The 19,387-nt window shown below is 36.8% G+C and overlaps 1 protein-coding gene across 1 annotated transcript in view; it reads right to left on the reverse strand.

The window, feature by feature from the left end:
• The window catches only part of LOC149566428 (ubiquitin carboxyl-terminal hydrolase 6-like), a 141,605-nt gene that overhangs the window by 84,232 nt on the left and 37,986 nt on the right, over positions 1 to 19,387 (reverse strand). Inside the window, exons 2-4 of the mRNA XM_089819784.1 lie at positions 5,087 to 5,232; positions 4,764 to 4,799; positions 4,538 to 4,645 (exon numbers count right to left, since the gene is read on the reverse strand). Of these exons, the coding sequence (XP_089675910.1) occupies positions 4,538 to 4,645; positions 4,764 to 4,799; positions 5,087 to 5,232 (290 nt within the window). The remainder of the gene's footprint in view (positions 1 to 4,537; positions 4,646 to 4,763; positions 4,800 to 5,086; positions 5,233 to 19,387) is intronic.

Below are 19,387 nucleotides of genomic sequence, written 5' to 3' on the forward strand. Positions count from 1 at the left end.
GTTCACCATGCTCAATAAAAGGCAAAGCCACTATTTCCTTTAATGGTAAAAGAACCACTGGTGATGTCTAGTATGTTGAAGGTCTAACTCACAATCTGTTTAGTGTGAAGCAACCGAATGACAAGGGCTGCAAATTGGGATTTAAAGGAGGCTTATGCAGAATTATTGGAAAATATGGTGATGAGATAGCTATTGGAAGACAAACCAGAGGTAACTTCTATCAGTTAATTACTACTATTAACAGTTGTTTGGTGGCTAGAACGGAAGATAGCTGGTTATGGCACAAAAGATTCTATCGTGTGAATTTTGATAGCTTGGTGAAAGTGAGCAAGGCCAATGCAGTATGGGAATTGTCACAGCTTGTCAAGTCAGACAACTCAATGCGCAATGAATATCAATTTGGTAAGTTAACTAGTTCATCTTTCAAGGGTAAGTCTTTCATCAAAGAATGTACTAGGTTTGGTGCATAATGATCTCTGTGGTCCTCTGAGAGAAAACAGTTATAATGGAAAATGAAATTTCATTTTGTTTACTAATGATCATTCAAGAATGATAAGGATGACTTTTCTCAAAGAGAAGTTTGAGGCATTTAGTGAATTCAAACCAGAGCATTGGTAGAAAAGGAAATGAGCAAAAGCTTTAGGTGTTTAAAGATCAGACAGAGGAGGCAAGTTATTATCTAATGAGTTTATGGAGTATTGTGAAGACAATGGAATCAAGAGACAGAATGTCAGCTCCAAGAACTCCTCAGCAAAATGGCGTTGCAGAAAGAACGAATAGAACAATAGTTGATGCTGCAAGGACCATGTTAATTCAGGGAGATGTGCCAAAGACCTATTAGAGAGAAGCGATAAGCACTACAATTTACACTCTCAATCGGGTACCGGTAAAGGAGGGAGCAAACAAGACACCCTATGAACTATGCTATTGTCACTCTCCTAGTGTCAAGTATTTCAAAACATTTGGTAGTAAGTGCTACATAAAGAGAGATGATTCTCCAGAAAAATTTGAACCCAAAAGTGATGGAGTATTCTTGGGTTAGTCAACCAAAAGTGGAGCCTACAGATGTCTTAATAAAAGGACTAACAAAATGGTTGATAGTGTGAATGTAAAAATTGATGAATTTCTTGAGAGATCAAATGAAACAAGCAGAGAAGGGCTAAAAGCTTAGTTACTGAGTTCAGACCCTGCTGCCCGGATCCGGGTCCAGGTTAGGACTCGGGTTCATTGCGGGTTTGGGCAAGGTCCTTAATTTGGACTGTGGGTCCACCCAGGTTGGCACCAACCCGGGCCAACCCACAATCCAAATTAAGGACCCTGCCCAGACCAGCAACGAACCCAGACAAACCCACGGCAAACCTGGAAGGACCCATGGCAAATCGAAGAGGACCCACAATGAACCCAGGAGGACCCACAATGAACCCAGGTGGACCCACGGGTTTCTCTTATTTTTTTGTATATATAATGCATATATATATACACACACTCACAAACCCACCCACAAACCCAAATGGGAAATTCTTTTTTTGCCCTAACCCACGAACCCGAACCCCAAACCCGAATTGGCAACTTAGGCTACAAGGCAATCGGGCATTGGAATTTGATGAACCAGAAGAACCTAGACCAGTAGATTAGAACAATGTAGAAGCAGCTCAACCAGCAGAACAATTGCTGGAAACTAAACTGGAGCAAACTGCTTACCCTAGTGCTGCAAGCAATATAATGTTCCCCCTGCAGAGAATAATTTATCTTCTATTCCTACCCCATATCTAGAGCTCCTTATCATTGGTGAATCCTAGACTCTCAACATGAATCATAACACCTGATACTAATACTCGCATCTATGGCCTTTTCGTCCCAAAACATTTCTGGAGAACCGCATACCCTTAAAAGTAAACCACTGTCAATCCACTGAGCATGTAGACAAGAAAATCTTACACTGTAAACCACCATGCAGTTGCCAATTTGAGAAACAGTAAAAATGAAACCAAAAGACAGGAAAGACCCGAAAATAGAGCAAGCTCTATTTCAACATACTTTTGTTATGTGTCACTCAAAAAGATGGATCAAATGAATCGGACAGTTGTTTAATAGACTGTGCATATGTGCTGTCAAATTGAACAAATCATTCACCAATGGCATACATCAAAGTAGCCGATGCTGCATTTAGGGTGCATGTACAACCATACCCAATACAGATACGGCCCGGATAAAAACACTAACTTTTCAGCCATGTTGAACACCGTGTGATTTGATTTTTAAAAAGTTTGATATGAACCTTCCTAAGTTTAGGAAACTCCATTTATGCAATTTATATTTTGTTTTCAGTTTTCTGATAAATGTTTTTTAAAGTATACATTATCATTGTTTATTAGTTCTTTATATTTGTTATTTATCTTCTGTATATCCAATATTTAATTTCTGATTTATATCTAAATCTTACTTCATTTTAATTTAATTTAGTTTTAAATAACATTAATGATAATTTAAATATAGGTCATGGTATGTATATTTTTTATATATTGTAAATTGTTGAATCAGCATATAATTATTTATGTAGCAATTATGTGTCCATATTTGTAATGTACGATTTTTATCAGCACTAGAGTTTGAGAGATTAGCCTATTATTGTGATCCTTGTAAGCCTAATTATTGTGGATAGAGGGTCTTCTGAGGCAGAGACTTGGCTATGGGAGGGTCCTGTCTTCTTCACACTTCAGTACGTTCCAGTTTGGTTTTCGTTTGACTCATTGGACTTCATTTGGGCTTAGTTTGATGCATTTGTTATTATGACAAGTCAATTGTAGACTGAAAGGGATCCTTTCTATTTTTGGAAAGTGCATTTGATCACGTGGGGAAATAATAGGATTGACTCCTGTTTCAGACGGTATATTTAAAGGATAAGTATTTTGGGAGTTATTATCATTTTGGTGCCCAAATTATTAGTAAATCATTAAATAGCTTATTATAAAGTTATAATTTCACTTAAGTTGAGGGTTCCGTCATCATTGGAAGGGGCCATTTATTTAATTAATTATAAGCCTAAACCAAGTATTAAATGTTAAAAAGTGATGATGTGTTGGAGAAGCTTCGTAAGTGAAGTTACATTTTGGAAATAAAGGGCCATTTGGAGATTATAAATATGGGCTCATTGTGAAGGAAAAATCATCCGATTGATTATTGGTTTTTCTTGCATGTGAAGACTTTCTAAGTTTGATGACTTTTGTGCCCTTGCTGAAGTATAGGGGTTTCGATGCTGAGAAGTGGTTTGTAATTCAAAACTGAGATATTGTGAATTAGTTGATGAGTATTGTTTTGAATCACTGCTAAGTATAGTGATTGAATTATATTTTGGGATATTGGTTGAATCTTCCCTACTATATTCTCTGTGGTTGAGAAGTGATCTACTAGCTGAAGAATTTAGTAATTGGGATAATAACCATTTTCATCTGTTTTGGCGCTTAATCTGGAGACTAGATTTGTGAATTTGCTACAGCCCTCTGACTGTTGTTCCCATGATAAGAAGGCTAAAATCCCTTCAGCTTGAAGCCTTCTACTCTATGAGATTTACACAAGAGATGGCATTGTTGAATAACTTATCTCTGGAGTCAACTTGCTATAGACACTGGACAGCATGTCAACTACTTCTTCCGGGGCCGTGTTTGATCTGTGATCTGTTAAAGATTTTCCTCCGCTACAGGCGTTACTGCTGTTTCTTTATTACCATCTGCTGGGCAATCACATTCTGCAACTCTGGGCAGCATTTGGCATCATTGGAGGCCCACATTTGAAACCTAGAGACCTGTAATCATATTAGGAAGGCCTGTGTTCACCTATTTGAGGCCTGCAATTATCTGTGTGAGGCCTACGATCTTCTTCTTGAGGTTTGCATTCAGCATGGAAGCCTGTGACCACCTGTTTTTTTCGCTCGAATACTGTGACGTGAGAATTACCAAACAAACCTGTCGTTGTCTAATGCCGAGGTCATCAGCTCGGCAGCATTATTGGTTGGCATACATGTGTGTATCTCTGCTGCAAATTGAAGCGGAGTACAGGTTTAATATATTTGTCATTGTCACGTAGAAGTTTATGGAATTCAATATAATAAGTGACTAATTGAGTTTGATATTTTGTAAGTGTGCTGATGAGTGTTAAGTTAATTCTCAGAGTTGGAATTCATTGAAAATTGCTTGTTTGCAAAATAAATAAGCTCACAATACAAAACTTATCATCACAAGTGATATTCAGTTCGCTTGCCAATTGTTTGAAAGAATGTTGAACAATTGATTTGTGGAGGAATTTAGTGTTTGTCTAAGCTATAACCAGCTGGGGTTATTGCAATATTGCTTCTAAAGTAATAAAAACCTCCTCTAAAAACTTAGAAAATTATGTTAAATACATGTGCATACTTTTTCTATGAGTGTTGTATCCACCTATATCCATATTACGGGTCTTCAAAAATGGCTTTATCCGTATCTGATACGATATTAATATCTGTGTCCATGCAACTTTGGTATGAATGCATATGATTACTTACCACAGAAGCAACCAGCTCTTCATCTGGCAGGTCCTCGACAAATACAGGTTTGTTTTCTGGAGCCTTGATTATCTCATCTGCAGTGCCCATCATCATCAATCTCTGTCCCTATTTCAAATAATTGCTTTACAATGTTAAGGAAGTATAATAAAATAGGCCAGGAAAGACTATAAGTAATAACAGCATTATCTTCTTTCCAAATTTAATAAACACAAAAGGCACATACTTCCTTGACACCCAGGGCATCCCAATCAGCATCATCCTGAAAATGATATAATCAGCATACCTTGTTAGGGAGTTGGGTGAAACAGTTAGCCAGTACAATGGATTGATGATAAATATGCAATCAAGTGAATCAACTCAGACCTAATACCCTGATTGACTAAACCGTGGCAAAACAGCAAACTCTGTCCACTAAAACTGTGTATATCAACATAGCTATATCTAGATTTGAAAAGCTAACAGTAAACAGTTAACAGTTAACTTCCTGTTTCAAGATGAGCATCTAACTTTAAGAATCTAACAGTAGATCAGAAAAAGATGGCATACCTTGAGGAGACCTCCCTTAACCATGATTTTCTGTCTCTCGGGGGGCACACCTGTCAGTCCATACAGCTGACATTTAAATACAAGAGGTGGCTGACTTGTGTCGATTTCGACTGCTGGAAATACTTCCTTCTGCCATTTTACACTCACTGAACCATTTAAAAATACCAATTCATTAGAAAGAAAATAGAATAATTTGACTCATGGAGGTAATATTATGGCTTTAAAAGCTTTCCCATTGAGGAAAGTGGCAAGAGGGTGAAAAGCCCAAAGTAATGATTAAATCCTCATTCCTCGCCTCTAGTTAAAAAAAAATGCTTAGAGGTACTTGTCGGCTAAGTGGATCCTTTGCCTGGTAATGATTAATTAATTACAAACATATATGGGATATAAAATTTCAAGTCTTGAGATGAATCACAAAAATACTTAAGGAAATCTCACATAAATAAAAAATGAATTAAAATGCCAAACCCAAATTAAGGCCTTAGAAAGCTTTACCACCAACAAAAAACCATGTTTTTCAATTATTAGCGAGGAAAAATAAATTATATGAATTTTGGAAGAGGTTTTAATACAAAACTTATGCATTTTTACAATTTTTCAAAAACTTTGTTTGAGAGTTATTGGGTGAGTTTTTCAACTATGGTGTACATGATTGAGTTGTCTAGCAGTTAATCATACATTGGTCAGAAAAGCAAGATAAGTGGCAACTTCTTGCAGCAGCTAATGCTTAGAGGTGCTTGTGTGCTGACTGCTGAGTGGGTCTCTTGCCTAGTAATGATTACTTAATTACAAACATACATAGGCAATAAATTTCATGTCTTGAGATCAATCACAAACATACAGGAATCAAATCTCACAAATAATAGAAATTAAATCAAATGGACATCAAATCCTTCAAAACTTGATGTTTGTATACACGACTGAGTTGTACAACAGTTAGTCCTAAGGGGTGGCTTATTACTAGCTCCGGAAAACTTCCCAATGGCAAAGAAGCTAGATAATGAAAAAAAGTGGTAACATTGATGCAGGAGCATCTTGGGTTCTTGGTAGTTTGTTTGTTGTGCTCAGTGATGTGTTCGGTTTCTGTTCACCAACTTGCACGGTAGCTGCTTTGCTGGAGTGTTACTGGTTGTTCAACGACATACTCTGTGCTTTCTTTGGAGTTCTCAGTGGAGTGCTTGGTTCATGTTCACCAACGAGCTCGGTCTCTATTTTGGGTTCCTTTTGCCGAGTGGCCTAGGTAGCTGTCTTGTTTTGCTCGGTGAGGTAGCTGTCTCATTTTGCTCAGTGACTTCCTCACCGAGGGGTTTAATTTGAGTTCTTTTTCATGGCCAACTTGTGGTTAGCATGAAGATCCTAAGGGATAGCTGGGAGATGGACGTTCGCATAAAGATTTGAGTTGTATTCTACAAGAAGGCCTTACAGCCTGGCATGTTGGATGTAAACTTCTTGATTCTAATATATGAAATATTATCTCTCTAGATCTAAATCTCTATCTTCTTGTTCATTTTATGGTGTGTGGTTAATTGATGGGGACTACGTCACCTCCATTGGGGGTATACCCAGTCTTTACTGCATCAAGATAACATTAAATATACACTTTGTTGTTGAGGAAGAGGTGGAGATTGACATCATTGAAGATGAAAAGGTATCTTTTGGTTTTCATGAGTACATGGATGGATCTGACATGAAAATTGCCAAGCATCTTGTGGATAATGAGATTACCGATTGTGATATTTTCACTTGTGTTGATAAGCTAAATGTTGCTGGAGATATGGATGAGGATATACACATTATTGTTGATGTGGATATGGATATTATTACTGATGTGGATTTGGATTTTGCAGATGTGGATTAACTTGTTGCCGATGTGGTTGGGGATCTACATGTTTCTTCTGATTTGGATGTACATGATGCTATTGATATGAGATCTATAAGATTTCCACAATCCATAACAATGAGTTTTAATTTCTGGATTAGATTGTGTATAATTATACACAATCTAATCCAGAAATTAAAACTCATCACTATTGATATGGTTTTCATGTATGAAGATTGTGGTGATAAGTTACAGAAACTATCTGTGAATTATTATGTTCATTTGTTCAAGCGAGTATGCTGATTGGTTAGTTGTGATTCTAGTGTTCGAATGGATGAAGCGGAAATGTTGGACTGCAGGTTTATCCTCTTGCCTTTGATAGATTGGAAGCCTTTGGTGAAGATGAAGTTGAGTGTAGATATTTCTTTTACCATTAAAGTGCGGGACACACTTTTCTATTTACCTCGGAAGTCTCATGCAGGGGCATCTTGGGTTCTCAGTAGTTTGTTTGTTGTGCTCGATGATGTGTTCGATTTCTGTTCATCGATGTGCTCGATAGCTGGTTTGGTGGAGTGTTCCTGATTGTTCACTGACGTGCTTGGTGCTTTCTTTGGAGTTCTCGGTGGAGCGCTTCATTCCTGTTCACCGAGGAGCTCGGTCTCTATTTTGGGTTCCTTTAGTTGAGTGGCCTCGCTAGTTGTCTTGTTCTACTCAGTGATTTCCTTACCAAAGGGTATAACTTGAGTTCTTTTTCATGGCTAACTTGTGGCTTGATTTGGTCTAGGTGTTTATTTAATATGCCAGGCCAACTTGTGGCTTGAGTGTTTATTTAATGTAATCTGTCAAGCCGACTTGTGGCTTGTGTCTTTATTTAATTTAATATGCCAAGCCAACTTGTGGCTTGCTAGGTATAAGTAGAGCCTTGTGTTCTCTAGAGTCATCAGTTCGGAGTTATCAGTTATTAGTTAAGGAGATAGCATGAAGATCCTGAGGGATGACAGCTAGGAGATGGATGTCATAACCCCAAAATAAACATATATATGTAATTTCTTAGATAAATAAGAAGATTTTCTTTTATAATTTGCCCAAAGAATTAAATAGATTATATTATTATAACATAATAAACATAATAAATTATATAATATAATAAATATTATATTATCAATATATGAAATGTCTAATAAATAGTGTTATAAATAGTAAACACTATCAATATGATTGAGTCACAAAAGGCACGACTGATGGAAGTGACTATTCATAATTGGGATCACATATTTAAGAATCATTTGGAGAGGGGAACTGGAAGAAAGGGGAAGGTCAAACACATATTATGGAACAAGAGACAAACATTGATTCCACTGATATATCCTATATGCATGGACAAGCAAAAGGAGCATAATTTAGAAGACAAGTAAACAAAAAAGAGGAAGAGTCGAACACAATGTAGATCAAAACATATCCAACGCAGAAAACCATAACTTCCCAAATAAATTAATAAATAATCAAAAAGATGCAGTTGACGGAGACTAGACAGAATTCATATGTAGAAAAGGGCCAACAGTGGCATAAGAGTTTATGTTACCATTGAGAAATATGAGTTTAAATGTAATAATATTCAAAGAGGGAAGAAGCGACAAATAGAAAATAACTAGGAGAGAATTATCAAAGGAAGAATGGGGGAAGCTTACAAAGGAGTTGCATCACAGAATTTACAAAGAGAACAACCTACAAGAGTAAGGAGATATAATCACAGCCAGAGGCAATCAATATTGACCACAGAGATTTTTATGCCCACAACAAATAAGAGATCATCGAGGGAGGATGAATGCAAACATTGGAATATACAATTGACTTGTTTAAAGAGCATGCACACTGCAATAAAATCAATGCATAGATGGCAAAACTGTCTCCTCTGAAGCGGAAATAACCAGAGAAGAAAGATAACTCATACCCATGGACGGGATTAATAACCAGTTGAGTAAATCACTACCACCGAGCAAGAGAACACAATTAGACATGAAGGTGACAAACCTCTCAGACTCGATAGAAAGAAGACAAACTGGCATGACATGGAAGTTTACTCACCACACCAGTGAATAGAAGAATAGGGGAATAAGTAACGTTGAAGATATTCAATGGAAGGGAATCAAAAAAATAGTACAGTCAGCATCACCATAACTGAGGAAGTATAGAAGCATTGACATCATTCATAGAAACCAACGTTCATTGGAATTGGAAGTGGAAAGAACCTAAGGAAATATAAGAGATTTGTATCAGATAGAGAGATAGTAAAATACTGATATAGAACATTTAATAGAGTGTTAAGGATAAATCAATATCCAGATTCCAAAGGTACACAAACACTTATGATTATTTGATTAATAGGGATGAGAGTATATTAATTATTTGATTAATAGGGATGAGAGCATATTAATTATTTGATTAATAGGGATGAGAGCATATTAACTCTCACAAGAGAGAGACCCAACAAAGGGTAGAGGATATTCGTAAAATGAATATCAAATTCTCATGAAGAAAATTCAGAGGATTAGAGGGCATTCAGAAATGAATGTCGGGATTGGAGTCCCGGAGAGAGATTTATAAAGAAATCTCTTAGAGACAATATATATTGTAGTGGTTAATCATATGCATATGTTAGAGACTAGAGACTTGGTTAGAGGTGGGATCTTTACCAAGTAGTGATTATTACTGAGTATGCTCATTAACAGAGATCCCAAAGGCCTTAGGGATGCATTCTTTATATGAAAGTTGCCCAATCGAGATTTATTCTCACTAGAGGGTTGAGTAAACTTGAGAAGGGTTCTTCCTAAAAATTAGGAGGGGTTAGAAATGGTAGTACTTAGTTAATAGATCTAATTATTTCATTATTACTAACAAGTTGTAGGATCTCAATTTCATAATTTTATTTTTTTTATCATGTACTAACAATCTACTATAGGTTCTAGTGTTTGTTCCTTAAACCAGAAGTGGGGACAACACAATGGATGTTTGCATAAAGATTTTGAGTTGTATTCTTCTTTGTAATGGTTGTAACCAGGAAGGCCTTAAAGCTTGGCCTGTTGGATCTAAACTTCTTGATTCTAATATATGAAATATTGTCTCTCTGGATCTGAACCTCTATCTTCTTGTTCCTATTCTGCTATGTGGTTATTTGTTGGGGAATAGGTCGCCTCCATCGGGGGTACACTCGGTCTTTAATGCATCAAACATCCAACATTTTCACCCTATTAAACAATGCTTGGAGATGCATTGTGTTGAGTCCAGGCTGAATATTTTGTCAATGATGTCAAAGGTTGATGATCAAGTTTGTGTAAATGGTGGAGGATTACTCAAAGTAAAAGAGAATTGGAATGAAATGCATATCAAGCTGCTTGGTTGTTGGTTTGAGCTATGTAATATCCTCCCCTGATTTGAACTTTGACTTGTAGAAATTTAACTTAAGGAATATTGTCAAACACTTCGTATGCAAACTCATAAAGCTGATTTCCTCAATAAATTGCTTTCCAATGAGTAGATTTACGAACAACTATGAAGTGACATTAAAACGCATAATACACATCATAACATTTTCACAAACACTTGGCACACATTCAACAGTATATGAAAAATCTGGAAACTCTTTCAATCTGCTGATAAAGGGTGATTTTTAAATGTAGATGTGCACTTACAGCTGCCTTAAAGGCTGCAACAACTATTCAGACTTGTATTCAACAATTATTATGCAAAGTATCAAAAGTTGATAGAAGAAACCTGGAATTAATTGTCGTAGTATTTTGCAGATGTAGTCGGCTGCCCTCCAAACTTCTAATCAGCTGGAAAAACAAGTAAACTTGATACCAACACTGTTCACGCCGTACTGTAGCAAAATACTGTTCCTGCCGACTGTAGCAAAATACTGTTCATGCGGCACTATAACAATAACCAACTTTAGATCTGCATTTCAAACCCTTGTAAATTTCTTTATGCGAACGCCCCAAATGAAACCCAGTGTGTTTCCTGAAGTGAAAACAGCCTTGATCCTCCTGACTGTGTCTTCCAACAGCGAAGAGAATGCTAGCAAAGAGGGATTCCGTCCTCCAAGCCCGATAATCAGATATCCAGCAACATAACATTAATCTTCATCCAAGCATACAAAAAAAAAGCTCTTCCATTTCTTTTATAGTGTTCTCACAAGAGCTCAATCCTTCGTTTTCTCAATGTGGGATAAAACATAACTCCCTTTATGTACCTTATGTCTCCAATGTGTTATAAAAATAAAGGGAACTCTTTTAATTTAAATATTTCCCACAAACTATAGTCTATGCATTAATAAAGTTAAATATTTAAATTTAACTTTATAAAATGGCTTTATCAATGCATAACAAATCTTATCAATGATAAATAAGTTTTCCTGTCGATTTTAAACAATTACCATCGACATACCACTGTGACTGAATGTCCAACCATGTCCAAGATGACTTACTATAAATAGTAAGTATGCCCAAAGTTGCCCCAGAACCCCCTCAGAAAGACCTGCAACTGAAACTGTCTAGGCCAAATGGCCTCTAAGCCCCTTTAATGTCCTAGTTAGCCTACGAGACTGTGGGGAAATAGGCTAACGACAACATCATGCTATGAATGCTAGAAAGGGGACATTACAAGCTACTTGGTTGCTTAAACTACTTGGTTGCATTTTTAAGCTGCTTAGTTGTCTGCTTGAGCTATTTGGCTAAATGCTTGAGCTATTTGGTTAAATGCTTGAGCTACTTGGTTGTGTGCTTCAGCTGATTGCTTATCCACTTTACCTACTTTTTAGCTTATCTTGCCAAGTCAGATTGCCATGTTGCTGTTGAATTTTCAAAAGTTTCTTCAGAATTTTTCATGTGGTGACTTCTATAAAATTTTGAATGCGGCAGCCAAATAAAATGAGCATTCACTCATTAAAATTAAATAATATCAGTGTACTATGGCTCGCAAGTGAGCACGCTCTGCTCTTTGCCCACGTTTTTTATGCGGGCCAGCTAGTTAAATTGCTGCCCTCCGGCTCCTCGAAGTGATTTCACTTCTTTGGTAGTTTTTATACCAAATCCAGGGAATCAATTCCTGCTCAGAACAATTTTGCTGCTTTGATAGAGAATCATCCGACATCAACAAAGAGGAAAGTTGTTTCATTTTCTATCCCTGATAATTTGAAAATTGCTACAATAGATTGTTAAAGTAACTAAACTCGTTTTTTGCAAATGTATAATCATGGCCATTGTTATTGATGATTTCCAAATGCAGATTTGGATCTCATATAAATATGAGAGGAGTAGGCATGTCTCTTCAAGAGACATGAAGAGACATGTCTCTATAGTTAATCACCATTTAGTTAATAAATAACTATATGTATAACTCACCTTTAAACATATATATAATATTAATATATTAACCATATATGTAATATAATATTCTATTATTATATAATAATATATAATGCATAATATATATATATATATATATATATATATATATATATATATATATATATATTACATATATAATATATATATTCTATATATAAGATATATAATGCATTATATATATTATATTACATATATTATATATATTATATATATAAGATACTTATCTTAAGGATAATTTACCATCAATGAGGTAGCTATGATAAAACCAATCTGACAGAGGCTATAACAAAGTTATGTCCCATAGAGATTGGTGGTGAAACAATTACATTCAAGACCTTCTTAACACAATAGTCTCTTATGATTATAAGAGCTCAATTAGTTAAGTAATTTATGAATACAGAGACGTCTACACACACACACACACACACTCTTATCAATAATATGAGACGTTAAATAATGTTCAAATAATTCATGAATACAAATACTCAATGTAATGAGTATATCACTTCGATTGATGCTATACTTCAACACTCCCTCTTAACAAGGGAGAAGTGACAAAAAAAACATTTTATGAGATATCAGTATCAAGGATATCTATACACAACATATTAACTAACTTTAACACTCTAAAATAGTGACTTGTCAAATAACTACAATCACAATGTTATAAACACTATCATAACATATACTATGATCTCTAATTGTCCGAAACAATATCTAGAGTAATCATAATGCATTTGTTATCAATGATCTCTAATTGTCCGAAACAATATCTAGAATTTTCATAATAACCATGATAACAGGTCTACCATTTATAAGGTCGTCATCTTATAATGCTTACCTTCTATTTATATATGTCAATGAAAGATCATCACCTTTAATTACATATCATAAGTGAAATAGGAACCACCATGAATCCAGTCGGAGGGTGGTACAAAAGCTTTCACCTCAATTCTCTCTCACAGAGAAGAATGCATTACAAGGAATTTCACTCAAAGACTTCTCCTCGTAGAGAAGATATTATTAACAAAGGATTGCACCTCAAAATGCTCCCTCTAAACATCAATTCTGAGAAATCAAGTCCTCTAGTTGCTTCCTCAGAAACTCCTTTTACCTAAGGATGCCTGTCGAACTCATCACTCTCTCATGATATACGTAGGAGTAGGCTCATCAACATCATATAGCCACCCACATGTATTTCTAGACTCCCTCTAAGTATCAATCTTCTAAGCTCCAGCATTGCCTTCGAAGAAGTGTCATACTCCCTCTTAATGTAGAAGAATCTCGTAATGTTAATCATCATAGATGTTTTCTTCAAGAGCTTCACTTTATCCATCTTAATCATCAGGGTCTTTGGAACTACTATCATTAGATTTAGTCTGCACAATATTTGGTAGTATATGTGAAGTACCAACCTTCTTTTCCTATAAGAATATCCTCAAACATAAAGGAAAAGATCAAAACAAATAACCCTTATAGTATGTACAAAATTACAAATAAATGAATAGATAAATGTAAAAGATACAAGTACTTATCTGCCCATGAGGGTCATGGAATATCTCCTTTTCTAAGGATGGTTCGAGTGGGAATGAAACATTGGCTATTATTCCCCCCACAATGTAAAATTCGCACTCTTATATTGTTGAACACTTTTACATCACTTCTTTCTAAGTTCCAACTTGCTCTTTTCATCCATTGAAGCTCCAAACATTCATTTAGCTTAATAGTAGAAGCTAACACAATCTCTTCCATAATACGCCAATATCTTGATTGAGCATGGTTGTGCCACATGAATGACTCTACAACTCATACATCAAGTTTTATATATCAAAGAGAGACTCATAGATAGTTTAATTTAAAGTCACAACTTTCTTATGATATTCACATACTTGCATGAATTACAGTCCTCTTGACCATTACAATTTATCAATCACTAAAGGTTCTATCACAACATTGGTTTACTCCCTCTGAATCGATATGATCGATATCACAGATGGTTTTGACGAAACCATATCCTCTATCTGCTCCCTCTGATGGATGTGTCAGAATCCCTCTATAAATCTTCTAAGCTTCTAAAATAAACTTCCCTTTAACGAAGCATTAGACTCTCGTTGAATCTAATATTAATCCTGCTTTTCCTACAAGAACATTCTCGAAGAAAAATCAAGGTAAAATAGCTCTTAAGCATATAAATACAAATAATGAGTAGACAAATGTAATACTCGATAATAATAACTACTTATCTCATATGCATCAAATAAATAATAAAATGCCTTCATATGTGACAAGTCGGGAGAAAAAATTGCCTAATACCATTCTAAACATATTTATCTTGGGTTGTATTCAAGATGGCACCAAATTATACTTGGATTGATCTTTCCATTATAAAAAATTATAATAATCCTTATAAAATATCAAATATTTTAATAAACATTACAACATCAATATAATATTGATTTCACAATCTTTTATATGGTTGCATTTATATTATTAAATATATAATATTGCAATTCTTCATTTTATAAAAATAACATAATTCTCTATTTATTAAGAAATAAATAATTCATATTAATTCATAACATTAAAATGAACTTCATTGTACCTACCTTACTTTTGTAGTTGGTCCCTCTAGTCCTCGTGGTACTCATTGGTAGAAATGACTTGATGTTCTAATGTGATTTACTTCTATTCTCAATTTTAATATTATTTATATCTCATAATAACAATAGACTTTTAAAATATACAAACCTCCATACCTTTCCAAAGTAGTGACTAATGTCACTACATATATTGATAAGCTAGGTTGAAAGATGTGTTATGGCCCATCGTACTCCACGTCACCTCTTAAATTGGACTTTGCAGTATTAAACTGGTGTTCATCTAGCATGGGAGACCAGTCCATTTTGAAATGCTCTTCTTCGCACACAAAGTACTCCATTTACTCAGTCATTCACGTATGATTGTGTGTTGTCATGCAATTAGACTCATTTCTAAAAAATATAGTCTACAATGCCGCAAGTCTCGAACCTTTGCCATGGCATATCTACCGACATGAAGCTTGTGAAAACTAAGTGCTGAAATGGATGGCTCCTTACACCTGTACATTTTCGACGCAAGTAGAGCCAAATCAACACACACTCATGGTTGTCATTGTGTCGATAGACACCAAGAGTACGGCTTCACATAGAACCTTTTATTTGAATATTTTGTGTATATACATCAACAACTTTCTCCATTATAAATAACACATAGAAAATTGAGTGGCTAGTGTCGTCGGTAGATATTGTGTAGCCGATGGGTTGATTAGCATGTAGTCAGTAATTGTTATGTAGATAAGTAGGAAATAATTTCCACAGTAGGTCAAATTATGATATTGCTATCACTACTCATGAAACATGGGTCAATGAGTTTGACTCACAATCACACAGTTAAATCCTGATAGCAATATCATAATTTGACCTACTGTGGAAATTATCTCCTACTTATCAATTGATGAGCTTAAGGGGCTTTCTAATGAATGGTTCATAAGGCACAACACTTGGTGAATGTTTTGCAAATGGGGTTGCAAGCTTTGGGTTTAACCATGGAGGAAACTGCGTAGTTAAGTGCGCTCAGGCTGGAGTAGTACTCGGATGGGTGACCTCCCGGGAAGTCCCGATGCTTCACCCCTATGAGCATCACCTAGATCCAATGAGTGCTAAGTGTTCCATTTATTCTCATAAGAGATGGATTCATGTTGAATCACTACTCATGAAACATGGGTCAATGAGTTTGCCTCACAATCACACAATTAAATCCTGATAGCAATATCATAATTGTTATGTAGCCGACGGACCCCTTCAGGAAGGTTCTTCAAGAAGTATATGTACACCATCCAAGAGCTTTGTAATCATCATTGGAAGCACTATGTAATCTCTTTGGCATATATGCGAATAATAAAAGGAGTACTGCTATGTTACATATTCTTGTCTGTTGTCTGTATGCATTAATTTATTTACCACATACGATAAATATTTGGTTGCGTTGCCCCATAGATCTGGAACGGAGGCAGAGGAATGAAAACTAATGTTGAATCAGCTCAACAAAAATAAAAATAAGCTAAAGGAAAAAGATGAAATACGCACAGCACAAGGGAATTTAATTTTGGCACAACAGGCCGAGCACAGACAAAGGTTTCAGTAGATTGCCAACAGACACCGATGCACCGAGGGATTGTTGGATGAGACTCCACAGCAGTTGGATTTGGTGGAAGAAGCAAGGGAGGAATTTTTGAACCTGTATACGCCGAGGGAAGAGAATCCAGACAGAAGGGAATTAACTCACATGGCTCGGAGTGCCAAGGGAGCACAAGCGTGGAGTGAACTCTTTGTCCACAATACACTTCCGGAACGAACAACTTCGCTTAACAAAGACCCTTCTTCACCAAAGAACGCAGCTGTTGGAAATAAGACAACTGTCTGAAACAACGTCGGTGTTGGAGTGCAGAGCGCCGATGTGGGAGTGCAGAGTGTCGGTGTGGGAGTGCAGAACAGCGCCAATGTCGGAGTACAGATCGCCAGTGTTGGAGTGCAGAACAACGCCGGTGTCAGAGTGCAGAGCATCGATGTCACAGTGCCTAACAACGCCAGTGTCGTAGTACTGAACAGTGCCCGTACACAAAATCAAGTAATAATGGCAAGACCAAAGGAGAAATTGCCAAAGTTTGATAGTGATGAAACGGCCGATCCAATCAAACACTACAAGACATGCAAAACAATTTGGACGGAGAATGGTGTAACTGACATGGACGAATGGGTCTGACAATTCCCAGCAACCCTGAGGGGTGTAGCAATTGATTGGTTTGCTGACGTCGATCCCCAAAAATTAACCACATGGGCGGAAGTTAAAAAGGAGTTTATCACCGAGTTTCAATTGCTACGGGAAAACAATGAGATAGTAGCAGAGATCACCACAAAACAGGGAAAAAATGAAATAGTCCGTGTATATGCCAGAAAACTAAAAGAATTAATAAATAAAATGGAAAGTAAGCCAGCAGATGGGCTGAAAAAGAGATGGTTCATTGAAGGACTACGCCCGGAGTTAAGGAAGAAACTGAAGATTGTGTCGTCATCATCATACACCGAAGCATACAATTGGGCAATGGACTTAGAAAGTGAACAAAAAACAAAAAATAAGAAGAAAAGTAGCTCATCCGACTCAGAGGACGCATCTTTGGAAGAAGATAGCAACAGTGACGAAAAGGGCAACAAGAAAGTCCAAGCTCTCCAAAAGGATATGATCAGAATGATGAAAGAATTTAAGAATATGTAGAAAGAGACGAAGGGAAACGAACTATGGTGCACGGAATGCAAGACAGAAGGTCACACGAAGGGATCCTATCTGGAAAACCAATTCTGTGATATCTGTCAAATTATGGGACATTCCACAAAAGAATGCCCATTCAATATGAAAACAAGAGAGCATCAACAAGTGCTCCTGACCCAGGAGGCTTCCGCATCAGGAGGGAACGGAAACAAAAATAATAATGGTGCCACTTCGAGTGAGTACAAAAATAATAGCAAAGGGCAAAACAACAATACCAATAATGGAGGCCGCAGTCGAATTCAGTACGATGCAAATAGCCGCCCGATGGTTCAATGTCGAGCATGCAATTTGTGGGGCCACTTTCCACGAAACTATACATCAGCAAACGCACCAAAGTTGTTATGCAAATGGTGCAGTCTTGAAGATCATGAAGATACCAAGTGCCCGAAATCAGGAGTGAATTTGATCAGCATCGGCACGAACGAAGAAGTCTTGGCAATCACCCGTAAACAAACAAAATTGTACCCCGACCCGACAAAAGAAAAGAAGAGATTGGAAGAAGCACGGGCAAAAATTGAGAGAGCAATGTAGGCAGAGAAATCACAATTGAAGGACACTATTGGTACCTCAACGAGAAACTGCACTAAGCAAAACATAATAAGGCAGGTGATGCAAATGGAAGTCCCGATCAAATTAAGTGACCTTCTCATAATGCCCCAGTGACGGATGGCCATTGTAAATATTACGCCATTTTCGAAAGCGACGAGGAAACAGGAAGGGACGGTAGTGGAACAATGGCAACAGCCCAATGCTATTAGCACTCACAACGGGAAGGCATCTAGTAGTAGTCGAGATGACCATTCTAGGAAATGTTCTAACAGACACAATTGTGGACGGAGGGTTAAGCGTGAATGTGTTACCAAAAGATCTATGGAAAAAATTAAGAAAACCTACGTTGTGGCCACCAACCTTCCAGTTGCTCACGGCAAACCAGCACAAGATCAAACTGTTGGGAACCTTGATGGCGCAGCCGGTAACTATTGGAACACAACCATTTTTATTGGATTTCGTGGTCATTCCACTGAAAAGAAGAGGGTATAACGCTATTCTTGGATGGAGTTGGTTGGTACAAGCAAAAGTAAAACATGACTGGAAATGACATACCCTATCGATGGAGCGCTGAGGCAAAAGATTCATAACTGACCTGCATACACAAATGGTAGGTGAGGAGGCAACGTCATTAGACTCAAAAGATGAAAGCGAGAGTGACGATGAAGGCAAAAAGAGACTGGAACCGGATGAAGGAGTATTGAGATTAGGAGGTGGATCGAATAAGGACGACCTAGACTCAGTGAAAGGCTTTTTCCATTGGCAGAGGGAGGATTACGAACTCTTTCCGAGCTATAATATGTTAAGGGTCGACGAAAAGGGAGAGGAAAATGAATTTTGAAGGAATACAGAGAAATGGAAGAAACAAAGGCGATTACGGCTAAAGCTCAGGGCAGCAAAAGGAAAGATCCCACCGTCCGGTACACAGTGAATGGACCGCGCGGAAAGAAAAGGTTACACCGCACTATGAAATTAGTAGAAAGGTGCCGACAGCAAGGAAAACACATCGTACGGTCTGCACAGGAAACAAAGAGGAAGGGCTTAATAAAAACTTCAGTAATACAAAGTGAAGGTTTTAAAATCAAGAATACAACTATTGACGGCAAGGAGTGGCAATCGACGAAATTCATGGTACCGAGTCTCAAGAACAAGCTTGGAGATATG

Source organism: Cupressus sempervirens, chromosome 3, assembly GCF_028749045.1.
Source record: "Cupressus sempervirens isolate cs-2001-9-10 chromosome 3, ASM2874904v1, whole genome shotgun sequence".
In the NCBI taxonomy this organism is placed as follows: Eukaryota; Viridiplantae; Streptophyta; class Pinopsida; order Cupressales; family Cupressaceae; genus Cupressus; species Cupressus sempervirens.